Source organism: Oryx dammah, unplaced genomic scaffold (assembly GCF_014754425.2).
Source record: "Oryx dammah isolate SB20612 unplaced genomic scaffold, SCBI_Odam_1.1 HiC_scaffold_24, whole genome shotgun sequence".
In the NCBI taxonomy this organism is placed as follows: domain Eukaryota; kingdom Metazoa; phylum Chordata; class Mammalia; order Artiodactyla; family Bovidae; genus Oryx; species Oryx dammah.
This window is the reverse complement of record NW_024070208.1, coordinates 14927922-14947952: the sequence shown is the minus strand read 5'-3', so window position 1 is coordinate 14947952 and position 20031 is coordinate 14927922. Positions and strand designations below refer to the sequence as shown.

Here is a 20031-nt window from a genome sequence, read left to right as displayed (position 1 = left end):
ACAGGGAAGCCTGGCGTGCTGCAGTCCATGGGGTCACAAAGAGACACGACTGAGGAACTGAACTGAACTGATTCAGTGAAACTTACCTTATTAAATTTATTTTGGAAAAAATGCTACTTTTTAGTTAACCTTTTTTGCTTGATTTTTGTTTTTTCAACTGTATTGTTTGGGGTGCAAGGTGATCAGGTGAATTGAGTAAATCTCTGGTTTTGGCTCCAGTGCTGTCTGCTGATCAGGTGCTAATGAGCCATCTCATGTCTGAGTCTTTCCTTCTTGTCCTGTTTTAAAAGGCTTGATCACTTACAGTTGATCTTAACTTCTCTTCCAGAGTCAAGCATGGAGCCTTATCTTTTGTCTTTGGTGGATATTCCATGGTATCATAGAATCTTAACATAAGGGATTTCACTGATTCCTAAGCTGTTCTTCATTTTCATTGTGTTATTCTCTTCTTTCGGGATCTATCAAACATTACTTACCAGTTATTCTCCTATGTGACATCAGGATTTATGTTTGTACAACTGGATATATATCTTATTGGGAATTTACCTGTTTTGAGATTCTAGGGAGGAAGGGTAGATCTAGAGTGAGGAGGTGTAGGGTGAGTCCAAGCTAGGTATCTTAACTAGTTTTCTGCCTCCATTCTTGAATCCCATAGTAATAAACCAAATATTAAACTGCATCCCAGTCCTTTTTTAAAATTTATTTTTAAATTGGGGCTATTGCTTTACTATGTTGTCTTGGTTTCTGCCGTACAGCAGTGTGAATGAGCTGTAAGTATACATATATCCCCTCTTCCCAGTTCTTTTAGGAACAAGCATACTTGGGTGTGTGCTCAGGTGCTTCAGTCTTATCCAACTCTGCGACCCTGTGGACTGTAGCCTGCCAGGCTCCTCTGTCCATGGGATTCTCTAGGGAAGAATTATTGGAGTGGGTTGCCATTCCCTCCTCCAGGGGATCAGCCCATCCAGGGATCAAACCCATGTCTCATGTCTCTGGCATTGGCAGGTGGGTTCATTACCACTAGTGCCACCTAGGAAGCCCCAGTATCAAGTATGTTTAATATTTACTGAAGGTAAGGAATATATGAAGTAGCAACTTCTTTAACTTTTTTTTTTTTTGTAAATTTGTATAAGGTTGATGATAAAATCATAGGGGACCTGAGGATTGTATGACAGATGATTCTAAAATTTCTTTCACTATATTATTGGCTGACATACTACTACAGGTAAAATATTGTCAAGGAAGTTGGTCACGTAACTACTAAGTGATGGAGCTAGTATTTCATCAGGTGATTTGATTCCAGAGCATGTACCACTCTGGCTCTCTGTCTTTGTGGGTTCCATATCCATGGATTCGGCCATTCTCTGGTTGGTTGAATCCGAGGATGTGGGATCCACAGATGGGGAGGGCCAGTAGTATTGATACTTAATACTACTTTGGACCTGAGGAGTGTCATAACAAATGAAGTAAGTCAGAGAAGGAGAAATATTCTATGACATCCCTTATACCTGGAATCTAAAAAGAATTGATACAAATGAACTTATTTACAAAACAGAAAGAGACCCAGACTTAGAAAAGGAGCTTATGATTGCCTGGGGGAAGAGAGGGTTAGGGAGTTTGGGCAGGTCATGTACACACTGCTATGTTTAAAATGGATAACCAACAAGGACCTATTGTATAGCACATGGAACTCTACTCAACGTAATGTGCCAGCCTGGATGCGAGGGGTGTTTGGGAGAGAATGGATACATGTATATGTATGGCTGAATCCCTTTGCTGTTCACCAGAAACTACCACAACATTGTTAATTAGCTATACCAATAAAAGGGCTTCCCTGGTGGCTTAGATTATAAAGAGTCCGCCTGCAGTGTAGGAGACCTGGGTTTGATCCCTGGGTTGGGAAGATCCCCTAGAGAAGGAAATGGCAACCCACTCCAGTATTCTTGCTTGGAGAATCCCATGGACGGAGGAACCTGGTGGGCTACAGTCCATGGAGTCACAAGAGTTGGACACGACTGAGTGACTTCACTTTCATTAATAAAAAGTTTAAAATTTGAAAAAAAAAAGCACAAATGCAGGCCACAAAAACAGCAGTCTTTAGCATATGAGTATGGCGCTCTTTGGCCTTATACACTTCCTGTTGGTTATCGAGTGGTACAGTGACTGGTGTTTCAAATGATGATCCTCTCAATCTTAATTTTGTTTTTTTTCTTAATACATTTGAAAGCATTTTCTGCTCAAAATTATTTAAGTTTTCCAAGTTTTTGCTAAAGAATAAGCCTTTAATTAGAAAATCTGCTTAAGTGGAATCCACTTTCTGAAAAATAAATTGACATAGAGGTAGTTTTATGGTAAACATTTTAATAGATCAGATGGGTAGCCTTGTATTGATCTCAGTGAGCTTTAAATACAAGCTTATAAGCTATTGATAATTCAGATTATTTTTGGTTTCATGTGATCAAATTACAGTACTTTTCAAAATAGAAAACTCTTTAATCCAATTATAATAGCACTTTGTGACTCAGATCTTTAATTTTGTACAGTGACAGCTTATGTTCACATTGTACGATTATTATTGGAATAAAAATTATTAATTTACATGAACATTTTTATATTAAGTTGAAAAACAAGATTTACTAGTCTTTTTTGCTCATTAACCTAGGAGAGTATTATTTTTAAGTCTTAGACAGTTGCATTAGTTATTCTTTTAACTCATGTCTTATAGTAAAGCTGCTTTCCTTAATTTTTATATTTTCCTGATTCACTTATAAACAGTGGAACTATAGAAAACAATTGGAATTTTTTAAAATTGTAGTTAACAGTAAAGGATATCTTAAAGGATATCTTACCTTAAAGTATATCTTAAAGGATATAGTAGTAATTTATCATTTAATAGTAACATAGTACAAATCTTATTCACATGTTCCATAATTTCACTTTCCAGTAATATGAAATAGCCAACGCTGCTAAAAGTCAGTAATTTTCACATCTTGTACAATTGATTGCATTTCTAGACATTTTGCTTATTGATATGCTTTCAAGAGCCTAAATTTGCCGCTCTTCCCAATCCTTGAAGCAGTCACATTGAAAAAGAGAAAATTATCAATGAGGTTAGGTTACCCTTCTGAAATGGATAGGCTAACAGACTCACTTTGTTTTTTCTTTATATGAAAGTTTAGGTATGTCTCTAGTTACATTCAGATTCTTAGCTCATGAGAATCTGCCAGTAGCTTCAGTTAGCTTGTTAAGAAATTGATCCATACGCAAAAAAAAAAAAAAAGTGAACACATCGGCTTAAAAACCTGGTTGTGTTATGAATATATGACTTAAATGCAGTTAATACAAATGGTTGAGTTAGAGGTTCAAAACATGAAAAGGGGGGGAAAACAAAAGTAGAAAGGCCAGTAAAAGGGATGGTCGGGCAAGAGGACGATCTGGTGATAGTTTTTAGCTGTATGAAGTATTTTAGAAAAATAAGCAATTTAAGCAGTTGTCTGTTAGCCCAGAAGTCTTTTTATATTTATCATATTTCTGTTCTTTCTTGATATTTGTGATGATTCATTTATTTAAGAAATATTTATTAAATGCTTGTTATACACATATGTTCACACTGAGCAAACATACTAAGGATGCAAAGGGAAAAAGACATAATTTTGGTCTTGAACAGTTTTGTCTTGTACCCCGAAGAAATATCCTAAAACCTTGTACGTCTTCTGACTTACTCCACGTTAATTATGCTTAGTTATTCTGTGTGTGATGTGCATGACAGCTCTTCTGTTCACACAGGTTGATTAATCTAGGCTGTGGACTAATGAGCATAGAGCATAATGAGGTGGAGTTTAACGAGCATTATCCTTGGCCTCAGATCAGGTGTCTAATCTTGTTTATGCTATCTCTTCATTGTCTGACCTTTGTAAATGTACTTGTAAGCCCAAATTCTTTACCTGTTAAATGGGAGTACTAGCTACCTTTGCACTGTTAATGGGAGGATTAAAGGAGATAATGTAGTGCAGCAAGTTCACGTCTTTGGTAAACGGTAGCTGCTGCTCTTACTGTGCCAAATAAGAATGATTCCTTTCTTACCTACTGTAAATTGAAATTACAAACTTGTCTATGTGTTTAGAGACTTTCTTCCTACTACAGCCTTAGAAACAAGTGGTGCTGCGCCTTTGAGACATTTTTGGTGGTAACCTTTTTCACCTGGAGCTCCATTAGGGAATTAATGCATGCAGGAGGAGTGAATACCTTCTTAATTCTCTTAAGAACAATGTATATCTAGTATCACCATTCCAGATACGTAAGAGAAAAGTGAATTTATAATGAAAGTATTGCAATTAATTCTTTTGCTGAATCCCAGGGTGCTTGGACTGTAGCTTGACTATTGGAGAAGTGCTTCAGAGTTCTGGAACTCATGGAAATAAAAGTTGTTAAAAGCATACTTCCCTCTTTCTTAATGGGGCAGGGAATATGTAGAAGGAATGTAGTGTCATGTGGCAGATTGTTGATACTCCAAAAATGAAACCGTTTCCCTAATCAAATGGTTCTGAAACTTTTTCGCTGTAAGATTGTTTTAGACGGGCGTAATGTCCTGAAGACCATCTGTTCCATACTCAGTCCCATATGGAACTGAAGACTTACCTGCTTAGAATGAATGGAATTAATCAGTTTATTTTAAATAAGATAATGAGTCAGTACCTGGTTTCTAAGTTTCAGAGATTCATTGAACTGGATTTTGGAATCTAGTTTAAAAGTTTCAAAACTAATGTTTTGGGAATGCTGGTTCTTCATGTAAAAAGAAAAATGTTCTAGAGCCCTGGAATCTGGGGGAGAATGCTTTTTGTTGTATACATCTTGGAGACTGACATTGTACTTTAATTTATTGAAGACAGAGATTCTGCAGAAGGAAGACAGTTTCATTTCTTGACTACAACTCATTTGAACATATAGCGCCTATTAGTGTCTTGTAGACCCTGTGTTTTTTGGAACATACTTTGGGAAATGTCGATCTGTTTGATTTTACATGTGAGGAATATTCTGGGTCGTATAACTAAGTGATGTCAGGCTTCAAGTGCATCCCGTCCCTTCATTTATTCTACGTGAGCGGTTCTTTTTCTGCTATACCACCTTGTTTTCTCTTAAGTATTTGATTTATATTAGAAATAAAAGTATAATTGTTGTCATGTGAAAGTATATACCGAGTATATATACCATCTGGCAGAAGGTTAAGAACATATTGTGAGAAGTACAGGCTGACATATTTGCAGCCTCATTTAATTGGCCCTGTCATTGTAAATGGTTTGCAGACCTTAAGGATGGGCCTCATATGAGTTAGCATATTCCTAGGGGAAATCTGTAAATAGGAGAGAAAGAACTAGTTAACTCCATGAACTCAGAGATAGGGATGCTAATCAGAATTTGTTCTGTGCTTCAGTTAGTAAAACGTAGGACATTTTACTTACTTTACTTTGTTTTTCTTAGGTTTTAGAGTTAAAACTTGACATTGCTAACAAAGTAAAGGACCCAATTAAACATTTGCACTCTCATTTATCTATTTCATGTGTTAAACATTTATTTCAGCAATGGAATAAGTGGTACCAAAAATGATGTCAAATTCTGAGAATAACGGAAGTCTCTTGGAGACTAAAAGATTTATCAAAGAGGTGAAAAGAATGGATATTGGAGATGTTCCTGAAGAAGTGTTGGTAGATTAAGGTATTTTCTGGCTTTTTTGGGAATAACTTTGACGATAGACCACCATAAAACAGCAGGAAGTCAGAATTTTTAAAGTACTAGCTGTGTTTATCAGAGACTTGATTCAAGTTTTGAAGGAGGAATGGAAAAAGATTTTCCAACTCAAACACTATAATCTGGTATTCTGAATAAAACTTAAAGAAGTGCCTTATTTAAACATGTGAAGGGGTATACAAGAATTTTATTTCTTGAAGTTATATTCACATTTGTTGTTTTCTCACTAAGTTGAAAACTTGAGTTGTGGTAATAGTGGCACTTACAAGGCCTTCATCCAAGATTTGTGGTGGCCTTTAGAAAGTTGTTGGAGAAGGCAATGGCACCCCACTGCAGTACTCTTGCCTGGAAAATCCCATGGATGGAGGAGCCTGGTAGGCTGTAGTCCATGGGGTTGCTAAGAGACGGACATGACTGAGCGACTTAACTTTCACTTAGAAAGTTGTATGGATAACGCTCATGGTATTAACTAAACTTCATGTATCTCTTTTATGTCAAATCACATTTCTAAAGTTGATTTGATGATAATGATGTTCTTTTCCTTTCATACCATTTCACCATTTTCTTTTTTGGCAGTATTTTCATTTTCACGACCTGGATCGTGACTATAAAATCTTATTTCTAAAATGTTTGGAAAGTAGGATTGTCTGTGAAAGCTGTGAATGGTTGGTAAAATATCAGGATTAATGGTTTTTTTTTTTTTTCCCCAGAATATAAATTTAGTATAGCATATCAGGTTGGGCATTCTTTCTTTTCCTGGTTTGTAGTTTCATTACTATGTAGGTATTAAATACCTCATAAGTATTTGGCAAACTTGGGCTTTCTTAATTTCTGATGGTTTACTGACTGATATGAGCCCAGAAGTTCAGGATACCATCTATGACTTCTTTTTGTCACTGCAGGCTCAATGGCCAGACAAGTTATATAAGAGTAGATTAAAGGTGTTATTTATAATTAAATAATTCTCCAGTCTTTTAAAAAACCTTCCTTGCTTTGTTGATAAGGAATTTGAAAGCATCTTGTTCTTGTATAAACTACTGAGTGCTTCTCATATCACACTCACAATTAGATATTATATTGATTTTTATTAGATTTCATTGGAATGAGAAAGGGAATGACCTTCCTTTGATCTTGTTTTTATATACAGAAGCATTTGAGTAGAAATAATGAAAGCCATCTGTAAATAATTTTAAAAATACGTTAAAATTTAGGACAGCTACAACAGCCATACAAAATATTATATATGCTAACAAACGAAAGACTTCTCTAAGTAGCAGAATTGAGCTCTGAATTAGTAGAGAATAAAATCCAGTTGTTACTGCTAGATCATTATTCTTACACTGCTCATAAGTGATAACTTAATATAATGTTTATTTAATGTTTATATTTAATGACTTAAATATAATGTTTAAAGTACATTAAGATAATTAAACTCATTGAACTTTTTATGAGGTTTTTATACATTTAAGAGACTGTCCTATATATTTGTTAGGCAGGTTAATAGATACATGTGACATGTAAACTAGAAATTAAAATTCTGCATCTTGCTTTTTTGGAGATCTTTCAAGATGAGAAGAATTTTGAATTACCATTTCAACAGATTTTAGATATAGGCCTTTTAGGTTCTGTAGAAACATCTGTTTCTAGGTTATTTATGGTGCTGATACTGAGTTTTGCTATACTTTATTTCTAAGTCTTTTTGCCTTGGCAGACTTTCCTGGGTTGGTAGAAATGGCAAAACAAATAGAAGGAGAAAATTTCAGTTCTACTTAAAGCATTTATTCTAGCATTTTATCACATTCTAAGTATTTTAAAAACAAATATTGCTAATCAAAGTAATATAATTTGGAAAAGTATAAACTCAGGATCTTGGAGACAAATTGGTTTTCTGTTTCCTAGTCTAACAACTTACTAGATTTGTGATCTTAGATGTGTTAACTTTACTGCTTTGTGCCTTAGTTTATTCTCAGTAAACTTGTGATGATTGTATTATATGTCATTGAGTTGTGAGGTTGAGAGAGGCCATATATATAAAACGCGTACTGTATAGCTGTATACTGAGCTCTCCATAAGTGTTAAAAAAACAAACAGGTTACGAATATTTGCTTGTAACTGATTTTTTAAGTGAAGGTTTATTAATTGAGAATTTTGTAATTTGATTTTTAGGAAAAAAAATTGTAAGAGGGATATTTATGGCACTATACTTTCTTATGGAAATTTTAAAGAAAAATGAGCACAAATTTTTATTCCTTGCATTTTTTATTATGCAGTAATAAAAATTCACATGTAGTAATTCAAAATCTGAAGACTTTTTGTTTTTTAGCCAATTACTCCTATATGCTTGCTTTAGTCCAAAGTTCATTTCCATGCTAGTTTAACATAAACATAATTCAGTTTCTCTGTTTGTAGAAGATTTTTTTTATCTCTGATTTCTTCCAAATCAGAGTTCTCTCTATAGAACTATTTATCAAAAAAATTAAAAAGCATAAGCAAGACTATCACTATCTGATTAGTAGTCTGATGTTAGTACAGAACATTAATGCTGTTATTTCTACTAGAGTTAGTTTTTAAAGAAAGATTGGAGTGCACTTTATGTCAAATTATTCAGAACCTTTTGTTTTATTTGGTATTTTTAAATTTTATTTTAAAACAAACTTAGGTCTACCAAAAGTTGCAGAAATAGTACATAGAATTCACCCAGCTTTTGCTAATATTTGTAGAACAAATGTAGACATCAGGAGTTAATACTAACCATCTGTAAGTTTATTTGCATTTTGATCATAGTCCATTAAATGACCTTGTTTTGGTCCAGGATCCTATCTAGAATTTCACAGTGTATTTAATTGTCATGTCTGTTTAATCTTCTTCAGTCTGGGCTTGTTCTTCATTCTCTTTGCCTTTTGTAACCGTGACATTTTTGAAGAGTACTGGTTAGTTAGACTATTTCTTAACTTGTGTGTCTCATGTTCTTTCATAATCAGATTGAGAATTAAACATTTTTGGAAAAGATTCCACTGAAGTGATGTTATGTCCTTATCAGTACATTGTATCAGGAGGTACGTGGTACTGATTTGTCCTGTTACCGGTGGTGATAAAAGTTAATTTGGCTAAGGAAGTGTCTGTCAGGTTTCTACACTATTAATTTACTTTTTTCCAATGTAAATAATAAGTGTCTTGTGGGAGATATTTTAATACTGTGTCAATATTGTTTCTCATCATATTTCCATTAATTTTAACATAAAATTACTTTCACTAAGATTTTCTTTTTTTGAAATATAGAAGCCTTTTTCATTTAAAGGAGGCAGTGGTAAATTTAAATGTTCCTGGGTTTAGTTGTCTTGACCCTGAAGTTGCCTTTTTAAATGCAGCTTGACTCTGAATTTGACTTTTTTTATAGTTGATATATAGTTTTAGGATTGCCTTTTATCTTTCATTCTATAGTGCATTAACTGCTCTAAAAATATATTGCACATTTTCTTTCTTTTTTTTTTACCTTTTTTATTTCCCTATCTTAAGAACCTGAAGACACAGTTGGATTAGCTATTGCTTTTCTCTCTTTTAACAAATACTTAATATTTAAACCTAAAAATAGAGTAACTTGAGCCCCAAATTTTGGGATTAGTATCTTTTCCAAAAGGATGAAGAAAAAAATATATTGATAAATCTTGGAATTTGGTTAGATTCTTAAAATAATCTAATAGGTTTCTTTCTCATTATATTTTCTTCTCTGTTAGGTTATTGCTTTCCATGCTCTATGTTCCTTAATTTCCAGGCTTTCTTCCTTATTTTAGTATTTATAGTATCAAAGGTGTATCCCCTTTGATAATATATACAGGGTTGTGGTTTAGCTATAACCTTTTCTCGGAAGCTAAGCAGGGTCAGGCATCATTAGTACTTGGATGGGGGATACCGCCTTTTCCTCCAGATACAACACAATACTGTGGCTAACTAATTCTAAGGAAGCTGGGCTTTGTCTGTCTGTCTGCCTTTTTGACAAGATCTCTCACTTTTTAAAATTTAAAAGTGAAATTGGATGTTTTGGCAATATCCAGTTTGTTTTCTTACTAATTTTGGTCTGGAAAAGAACATTAGAAAATTTATAATGGGTCTTAAATTTAGCTAAAATTTGTGTCACCTCAGGATAATACCTGTGAAGTTTCAGGTGATTGATCATTCGTAGAAGTTAACCCTAGATGCTGATGGACAACCCCCCCCCCCCCCCGCAAAAAAAGCGAATCCATGAAACTAATACTTACGATGATTTTTATTTCCTTTAGGATAAAAAAAGCCTAACTTTAGACATCAGCTGCTTGATAGAGTTCTCCTTAACTTTTTGTTTTTTGACCAGTGGGCTTCATTCATTTATAAAACCTTTACTGAATTTATTTAACTCAAGTGTGTATAGGGGCTAGAGTTGCAAAGACTCACTGCTTCTCTTAAAGATGTTCTTTCATTTTCTTCTTAATGCCAGTTGGGCCTGATTTGGACATGTGAAGGGATTTGTGGGAAATTCTTATTCTTTGCAGAAATGCCTTAGAACTAGTAAGAATAAATGAAAAAAGACGAGAAGAAGATATTTCTGTGTCACGTTCCCAGTTTAGAGTGAAAGTGCAGTCGCTCAGTCGTGTCCGACTCTTTGCGACCCCCTGGACTGTAACCTCCCAGGCTCCTCTGTCCATGGAATTTTCCAGGCAAGAGTACTGGAGTGTGTTGCCATTTCCTTCTCCAGGGGATCTTCCCAACCCAGGGATCGAACCCATGTCTCCCGCATTGTAGGTAGACGCTTTACCATCTGAGCCACCATGTGACTCTTAGATGTTTTGTTTTATGAATTATCTGTAAATTTATAATTTAGACTTAAATTAGTCTTCTATGACACAAGAGAATAGAAATCATAGTCTTTGTAGAAATGTGTTACCTTCTATTTCATTGCTTAAAAATGATTTGGTGAATCTTTCTCTCTTTTCATTGATATTAGAAATGGTTAGACCTAATAAATATTATATGTTTATTTAGTAATTTAGTATTGAGAACAAATATTGCAAATAGTCTGTACATTTCAGGAGAGTTTCTTAAGAGTAGTATTTATATATAAAATACTTAGATTGTTTCCAATTTGAATGTAACTTAATATTCAGTAAGAATCTTTAAACTTTAATAATGGAAAATACTAAAATGATAGATGAATAGACCTTCTGCCTCCTTGTTTGAGTTCTTTTGTGACATTTCAGCATTGCTGATTTTCTTAGCTTTGGTTTGGAATTTCTTCTTTACTGGTTGAACTGTAAATCCTGAAGCGGAGTAATTTCTTTTTTCCCTCTTGAAACATCACATCGAAGAATGCTGTCTATTAAAACAGAATTAGGTTAGGTCCTACTGTGTCTTTCTTGTGAGCCTCAATCAGTAGTAGTCGTGCAAAGGCTATTCTTTCTTGTTTGAATAGTGGTCTCATTTTGAAAGTGCCTTTACATTTTTCTGTGTAAGTGATTATCAATCCATAGTCTTCATAAATTAATTCCTGAAGCAAGAGAGATACAGTTCTCCTCAGTGATTCAAATAATTCCTATTTAAGGAAATCTGTTTAGTTCATTTTTGAGTATGAATATGTTGAATCCACAAGTTTTGGCATACTTTAAGCAAAATAGAGAGGTGATATCTTGAAAGTAACCCGACTTAGAATTTCGTAAGTGGGTCTATTTCTCCAGCCAGCTCTCTTATTTAACTTACCCTATAACTTAACCTAAGGACATTGGGTGGTTTTAAATCTAAGTTTGTTGCCTTTTTAATTTATATATTCTGTGGGGCCTGGTAATTCAAGGATTTGGAGCTCCTACTTAAGGAGAAACTGTAAATTTAGACCATTATTAATCTGAGCAAGATAATGATTTCTTGGGAGTTGTTTCTCATTTTCAAAGTGAAGTGGGCTTCTAAATTTAAATTTAGAATTGAGTAATTTTTTTCCATAATGGAATTCCCTGAGTAAATTTTTTCCATAATGGAATGCTCCCTTTTTGCATGTATTTTCAATCAGGTATATTGCTATACTACTGATTAGTATTTATAAAATGAAGAAAAACTAAGAAATTTAGAAAATCATATCTTTATAGTTTCTGAATATATTTTAAACTGTATCTTAGTTAAGTTTTACTTAGCTCTCATTCATTTGGGAGTCTTTAAGTTTTCATGATTAATATTGAAATATTAGATATGAAAAATAACTTGTCAAGAAAATTGATTAGAAAAGGGTAGAGGTTGATTGTTTAATAATTTTAAAAGTGATTTTGTCATACCTGTTTCCACAGTATAGGTCCACTGAAAACAAATGAGATACCTCTGATGTATCAGTTTTAAGCCTTTCTCATCTGTTAAAGAGCTACTCCTTAAGAACTCCAGCTGTGGAATACTTTGCTAATCTATTTGTGATTTTTGACCTTTGAAAATACCTATTTAGATTTTGTTTTCTTGAGAGATTGAATATTCAGATCTTTTCTTTTGGTGCTCTTTTCCTCTTGTTATCCCTCACGTTCCTCCTAATGTGATTTTACTGTAAAATACTGTTTAAAGACCCTGGGATTTAAAGTCTGTTGGAAATTTGAAATGAAAAGATAGCTGCCACATAAACTCATAAAATACTGTTGTAGTTATTTATTTGATCTCTTGTTAGATGACAGTTTCACCCCCTTGACTTCCTTTTACTTCTTTTTTCATTTCTTTAAATTTTGGAAATTATAGATTTGATTGTTAAATTTATAGGTTTTCTAAATCCGAACCATTTTTATTTCTCACTTGTACAGAATTGAATATATTCCTAAGGTACCAAAGGGTTATTACCTCATTCCTTCATCTTCAGGCTTAAAAAATTTTTTTTTTACTCTAATTGTTGTTAGGTAATGGAATAACCATTCCTTTTCAGCTGTTGGCATTTTTCCAAACTGGCCGGCAGAGCCAGAAGGAAGTGAAGGCATTAAAACTAACTTTGGTTGGTTGCTACCTTCTTAGTGCTGAACCTATAACCTTTGTGAGTTGATTGATAGAGAACAAGAGAGCGCAGTCCTCGTTCCACTACCAGGTAAGGAACCCTTGTGATGACCAGTTGGGGTGAGAGAGAGAGAAATTATTTGATAGCACTTTTTCTTAATTTATCCCCAAATACAACATGTCCCTGAAGTCGGACAGTGACTGCCCATGTTCCATACAGTAGGAGCATACAGCACCTTTCTATTTAGAATAAGATCTGAAACTTAATAGGGATGTATCACTCTGTACCACAGAATACAATTGATCTGTTTTCAGCTGTTAAAATTTATCCTGCAGTCCCTCTAACTTTAAATATTATATATCTGCCTATCTTATTCTCCTTTCAGCTTTTCCTTGATCAGATACTATGTGCTTTGAACTTCCTTCTCTTGTTCACCTTATTTCTATAATAAAGTGAACTATTTTCCAGTATCTTTATCATCATCTATTATTTGGGTATATCTTAACTACTTTAATTTCTGCATTGAAGCCATTAATGATTATTTCCTGGTCCTTCTTGACCCCAAACCAAATGATCATATGTTTGAAAAGGATTTTTAGTCCGTATTGCCTATGTCCACTATTCTACCCTCCCACTTTAAAGGATGAGTGCTTGAAGAATAAATCTTTTTCAGTGACAGTAGGCATAGCTTGATAAAATTCAGGTGTATTTTTATACTGCTATAATAAGGGACTGTAGTCTGATTAATTCTTTAAATTACTGAAGAATTAAAAAACTGAGAACAAATTCCACTTCTTAAGGCAATTCCCAAGGTTTAGTGGTATTCCTGTTAATATGCTTGATTATTCTATTTCTGCTTTTCAATCCATCGTCTTCTCTTTGACAGCAGAATTAATTGGGACTCCTCCTTTAATATATCTGAGGTCAAGTGCCTTTGCCTGTCCCTTTAAGACACTTATGATCTTGTTTATCAGTCCTAATTTATCATTTTTGTATTTGGTCTTCCACTTGATGTTGAGTGGTTTGTCACACCCTGTGTTATGACTTAGACCAAGCTAGTTCCCTTCTTAGTAGTTACTGAAGAATTAATCATTTGTGGTGAAAGGCTTCTAAAATTCAAATTAAGAAGGCACAGAAGAATGTGTGCCCAGAGGCAGCCCCTTTTTGTCCTGAGGATAAGTCATTACAAGCTCAATGACCAGAGAATGTAATTTCTTAATAAGAGTTTTTTCTTAAATCTATATTCAGCTCTCTATTTCAGTGCTTCTCTCCTACCAGAGGTGCAAGGAGTGATCCTAGAGCCACAGATACAGCCAAGACCACGGAGAGCTTTTGACGTCAGGGGTCCACTTTCTCCACTGAACCTTTGGAGGCAGAATATCCAGCTTCTGGAGAGAGTTGGGAAAGGGTAATAAACAAGTGGGTGCTTTCCATTATTTACTTGGGTTTATTTATAGACTGGAGTGTTCTTCCATTGCCCATGTAATTCTGTTGTTTACTCCTTGGGTTCATAGAAGAACCAAGTGGGGCTGCAATCTGTTTGTTTTTCTAAGAATGCTAACTAGTGCCCTTTCAGAAAAGAGACTTAAGATGTATTTAATTTTCTCTCCAGATAATTAAAGCAGTGGCTGATGTGGGGGCACTGATTTGATGAATGCCTGTGTAGTCCACAGGAATTTTTAAAAGGAAATATTTGCCCATTTTAACCTTTACTGGTAGTAGTGTACTTCTCAGTGCTCTTTTATATTCCACTATTTAAGAAGTTTCTGTATTTTGTTTTTGGGCAAACTGGACATCTGAATTTTCCTGATATACACGTCTGATGTCCAGGTGTTATCCTACCCTATTAGTGAGAACTTTTTGGTCTATTTTCCTATGTTGAACTTTAGGACTTCATATCAGGTAGATCTTTAACAAGATGCAATGATAGTACCATTATGGTTTTACTGTCAAATCTAGGCTTCATTCTTTAATACGATACAAACAAATGAATATGTTTCAGGAGATACTATCCCTGAAAGCTTTGTTAAATATACTCACAAGTAGTTTTCCAGTCCCTAGGAATAATGTTATTTGTGGCAAAAGAACCTTGTCCTAGATTTTCCCCATGGCGTTAATAGAGTTTTCTGTTAGTATCTTTGATGCCAAGGGTAGGATTTGATTTCAGGAAGTTCTTATCATCTATAGTGGGTAGAACGTGAACTTTGGTGCCTTTGGCAAGTTTTCATTTTTTCCTTGGTGGATTCCTTCTGTGACTCCAGGTATCTTGATAATGGGAGACCGGTTTATTTGTTCTCTAATTGCCCAGATTTCTTTCAACTGGTAAACATCCTCCTTCAGCCAAAGGAACTCTAGCAGAGCCTTCATGGATGATATCTGTCACACATGCAGCAACTGCAGTTTGGAAGGCAGTGGTGAACGGAGCCATGCACTATATCTAGAAGACACAAGGATGAGAGAGCCACCTGATCTTGTCACTGATAAACTTTTAAGATTTTCTCTGGTGTACTCTTGATCTGGAAATGGAAAGGCTCAAATAATGACGTAATTTTTTCAGATTGGAACTTTACATGACCATGAAACTATTCCTTTCTATTCAGAAGACTGAACTAGAGGAAGCATGAGAGACTCCTTTCTTTAAAAAACAGCTCTCTATCTGTTTCACTTAAAAGATTTGTGGGATTGAAAATCACCCTAATGAAGCAGGCAGACTTTTTGGTAGTCTCAGAGACCCAGAAAACTTAATGAAACTTGTCTTTTGTTGCCCAACACTGAAAAGAACTAGGAAGTAAAGGGTGAAAATCTTAATTATTCCTAAATTACTTTTAATATTGGGATGTACTTTTTTGGTTTATTTTTTTCTAGTCTTGAGCCTTATTCTTGTCGAATCAACAGATTCCAGCATAGAAGTAGAGGCACCTTCTAAGTTAAGTCTTTCAAAGTAAATATCTGTTAAACTTGAGGTATTGTTCTGCGTTTGCAGGCATTCTAAAGTTGAATGATACTGAAACAAAGAGATATTTTATAGAGCAAAGGCAAGTAGTAGAATAAGCCTCTGTGTGTGAATTAAGTGTTGCAAGAAAGTTATCCAAACTATGGATTTGATAAATTGATGGAAGTAGCTATCAAAATGTTTTATTTCTCTTTTTAGTATCTATTAAACTAGTCAGTTGAAAGCTACTAAAGAGGTTTTTTAAAGTTACACGATGCTGCCAGTTTGTTTTATTTGGTTTAAACTTTAAGAGTAGAAATTCTAGAGATAACACGGTGGAAGCATCTAACTGTTTTAGGAATCTTAAGAGGCTTTAGAAACCACACTTGCTAGGTTATAACCTGGCCTTTAGTCTTTGTTGGCTATGTGTGGGACGCGTTTTCCCCTCATTAATTATACATAAACTTTTGTATATATGGTACTTAAAAGTAAGTTTAAAAGATCAGTTTGAGCTAAAATTTCCCAGGAGAGCTCTGAATTCCCATAAACGATTACAACTTTTTACTCTTGATTTGCTTTTGTTAAAAGTTAATAAGAAAAAAAAAAGTTAATAAGATAGTTTTTACAAACACATATAAATTGAAAAACAACTACTCAACATTTTAGAAAGAACTCAGGCAATTGAAGGCCAGTTTATGGCCTTTTGTTTCAGTTTTGAAGAGAAATGATTTAGTCTGTTAATCCCATTCATCTCATGCTTTGATTAAATTTTAGCTTTGTTCCTTAAAGTGTGCAAAAGAAATGTAAGTGCATTTCTATTCATCTCATGCCACTGAAAGCTATTTAAAAGTGAAATTTCATGTATATTAATGTGAACTGATTTGTTTAAACTTTTATTTTGATTCATTTTCTTTCAGATTTTTAAATATTTCATGTCACAATATGCAATCCTATATTTTTCAGTGTTTATTTTATGAATATTAATATAAGCTAATTTTTTTCTAGAATGACTAATTGTGTAACATTTGTATTATGTGATCATTTGAAAAACTAATAAATATTTTCTCCATGAAAAAAATGCACTTACTGATAAATGGCTTATTTTTCTTTCAGGAGTAGAAAATGGAAACTATAACAGTATTTTAAAATGTATTTTAATTTTATGTGTCTTTCTCTAAGTATTTCTGAATATATATCCTTGTATGTCTTAAACTTTTTTGAGAAAAAAATGATTTAAACTGTTGAATTAAAATGACTATTCATTGGGTCACACAGTGCCAAATTAAGGAAATAGATGATCTACTTAGTCTTGTTTTTGCACTTTACTGATTAGCTTCACCTTAGCTTTGTTTCCAGAATTGGATTGTTTTAGATGCCATTTTCGTATATCGATTTTGCAAACCATTAAAACTCTTGGGAGTAATACACTCAAGTCTTTTAAAGTGAGATCTTGCTAAACATAGACCCTTAGAAAATTGCATACAGAAGACAGTTCTTCGAGTCAGAAAAAGAATATTTGAGAATAATGACTTATTGGAGAACTAGTCTATTAGTGGATACTGTTAATAGGAGAAGAATGGATTTTACATTTTGGTGTTCTACTCGAACAAGTAGTTGTAGAAGGGGAAATCTTAACTTACAGAGTTTTTTTTCTTTTAACCATATCAAGAGAACATGGGAAAGGATAAAATTTGGTTTTCATGATTCTTGTCTTTATATCTACATAAACTTAATTAGAGCCATTAGAACAGTTTACTTTTCTATGCAGAGTCTGCTAGACACAAGAGGAGATTTCCCTTTTGGATTGATGAAAATTTGTAAGCAGACTGCTAAACTTAAAAAACTTTATGGTGGGTTCCTAGGTGACAAATAAGTTTAGTTAATGACAACTTGTGGATTAAAATGACCTAATTTGGCTCTCTAAAGAAATTATACTCTGAAAAAAATAATTATAAAAGGAAATTATGATTTAGAGTAGCTACTGTAGTTAGGGTGTGGGAGAGGAGCTAAAATTCTTGGCTTTATTAGTCTAGTAATTTGGAAAAGATGAGTGAAAATACTGTGGATAAAATTTTGTTTTTAGAATTAAAGCTATTGAAAGATTCACAGACAAAATGTATTTCTATGAAAGATGGGAGGCTATATTTCCTTGAGTACAAAAGAATTTAGAAGACTTAACTATGTGTATTTAAAAGATGTAGGGTAGGGAGTGTTAAATAAAAGCATTACACTGGAAATTTCAAACATATTGTAAAAATAGTGGTGAAATCAGAATTTTAAAAATAATTTTCATTACATGAACTCTTCTCTACACTATCAGTAGCTTCAAAATGAAAACGTTTATTAATATTAAACATGGCTTTATGTTTGAGGTATAAGAACTAGGCTTATTGTTTCACTATGATTCTTAGGACTAGCTATAGAATAAAATAGTTTTTCTTAATTTGAGTAAAGAAAGTTTTTTTTTTAATAACTTCTGTTTTAAAGAAGATAAATGTCAATAAGTGTGACTACAAGTACTGACCTTGTAGCTTATTGTAAATATATCCATAAATCTTACTTGATTTTGCTGTATTGAAACACTTGAGCAAAATGTCAGTGCCTAGATGTCCTAAGCAATTTCTTGATTTAAAAAATTCAGGTATTTTAATTTCCCATTTAAAAAAGTTCACATTAGCTTAGTCTTGAAATGTGAAAGGTTTGTATTTCCAAAATAAGCACATAGGTGCTCTTTAAAGGTTTTCCCCACTTAAATGTACATCTAAGGTAATCAGATTACTGCAGTAAAAAAAAAAAAAAAAATGCTAGGGAACTTTGAAGTGTGCATCGGAGTTTTCAGGAATTGTGATCAAAGTGATCTCTACTCGAGGTAAGGTATGGCATGTAGGTAGAAAATGTTCAAAATATTTTCAATGTAATATCTGATGATAAAGTGACCTAAAACAGATTTCCTTGGATTTTCAGACAGATGTAGAGTTAGGGAAAGAATTTTTCTTTAAATTTCCCCCAGAGAAGAGCAATGGATAAGCCACCAATTTATTTGGAGTGAATTTAGGAACATACATCTATCTACATTGTACTCTCTGTACCTGGCCTACTGTATTCCAGGCATCTCCTACGCTTGTTCTCTTAATGTTTATGATCCATACTTAATTTAGTATTTCTTATGTGCTGAGCACTGTTAAAATACTATACATGGAAAGTTGAGTACATATTTCGTGAGGTTATTCCCTGGTTGTTGGTTGTATATGCCTATTTTTATTACATAAACCTAAATGTAGAAAACTAGCTGTACTGAGTAATTTTAACTTTGGTTTGAGAATTTAATTTGAGTTTTATAAACATTCACTTTCACTGTAACTCAGAGGAGTCTTTAAGAAATAATATTGTTGGCTAGTATATACAAAATTGTTCAGACAAGATATTTATAAGGTTATCCCATAAGGTATATTAAGTGGGTTCAAAGAATCAAAAGTTAGTGTAATATTCAATATATCTAGAAACAAAGGAAGATGTAACATTCAGTACAGATGAGCTAGAAATATGATTTAGGATTTTTTTTTCCTAAAATTACGTTATTAAAATTTACTCAGTAGATGGCAACATAAAAACAATACTCTTCCATCCTATCTTTTAAATTCTTTTTACAAGAATACCAGCTTGTGGATATTTGGCTTTTACTTAAAATACTGTGCTATCTGTTGTGCTTTTTTCCTTTATACAGAGCACATGATCGTATTGCTGTGAACTAGTGATAGCACTCATGACTTCAGTGAGATAGCTCATTCCATGTTCAGGATGCTCTGATGGCAAGAAGCTGATCCAGAATATGCTTCCATGTCATTTTTTATTTGAAGATTACCTTGGGAATTAGCCAAGTTAGAACCTTCATCTTACATACAAGATTAATTGATGTCTGAGAATATCACATGTATTTCTAATATCACATAGTTTATTAAAGGTCTCCTGTAGGGTTTGAGTCTCTTGAAGGCTCTGAGATCTATACTTATCCTGTACTTTATTGCTGCCTCATGTTAGTCTCAGTTCTGGGAACATCGAGCAAGTCTGATTCCCTTCAAATACCATAGCCTGCAGGTGATCCAAGATGGCTCTTATACTGCATCAATTTCAAATGCAGTTTGTTTTTTTTTTTTTCCTACAGGTTAAGCATACCTCCATTTCTTGCTCTTAGGTAGCATGGTTTTGAGTTAAGAGTTCTGTAGATCTCTGAACGTGCTTCAGTATATTTTTCTTAATGTGTGACACAACACAGTACAGGTGTGCTCAGCTTCTGTTTGACCTTGTGACACTCATACTGCTTTGTTTATCCTTACGTATTTATCCAGTCAGGTGCTTAATTTTACGAGATTCTCTT

At 33.7% G+C, this 20031-nt stretch overlaps 1 protein-coding gene across 7 annotated transcripts in view; it reads left to right on the top strand.

The window, feature by feature from the left end:
• Positions 1 to 20031, top strand: part of TSC22D1 (TSC22 domain family member 1) — a 121917-nt gene that overhangs the window by 16314 nt on the left and 85572 nt on the right. For 2 of the 7 annotated variants that reach the window (XR_005725710.1, XR_005725709.1), the window contains 3 exons: positions 12659 to 12814; positions 13973 to 14132; positions 15033 to 16297. The exons of 2 other annotated variants lie outside the window; for them this stretch is intronic. Coding sequence is in view for 3 of the 5 variants with exons in the window: in XM_040267207.1 (XP_040123141.1) it covers positions 13986 to 14132; positions 15033 to 15165 (280 nt within the window). In the remaining 2 variants the exon portion in view is untranslated. Of the gene's footprint in view, positions 1 to 12658; positions 12815 to 13972; positions 14144 to 14985; positions 16298 to 20031 lie in introns of those variants that run through there. 3 more of the 7 variants (XM_040267207.1, XM_040267208.1, XM_040267209.1) reach the window with 3 other exon arrangements.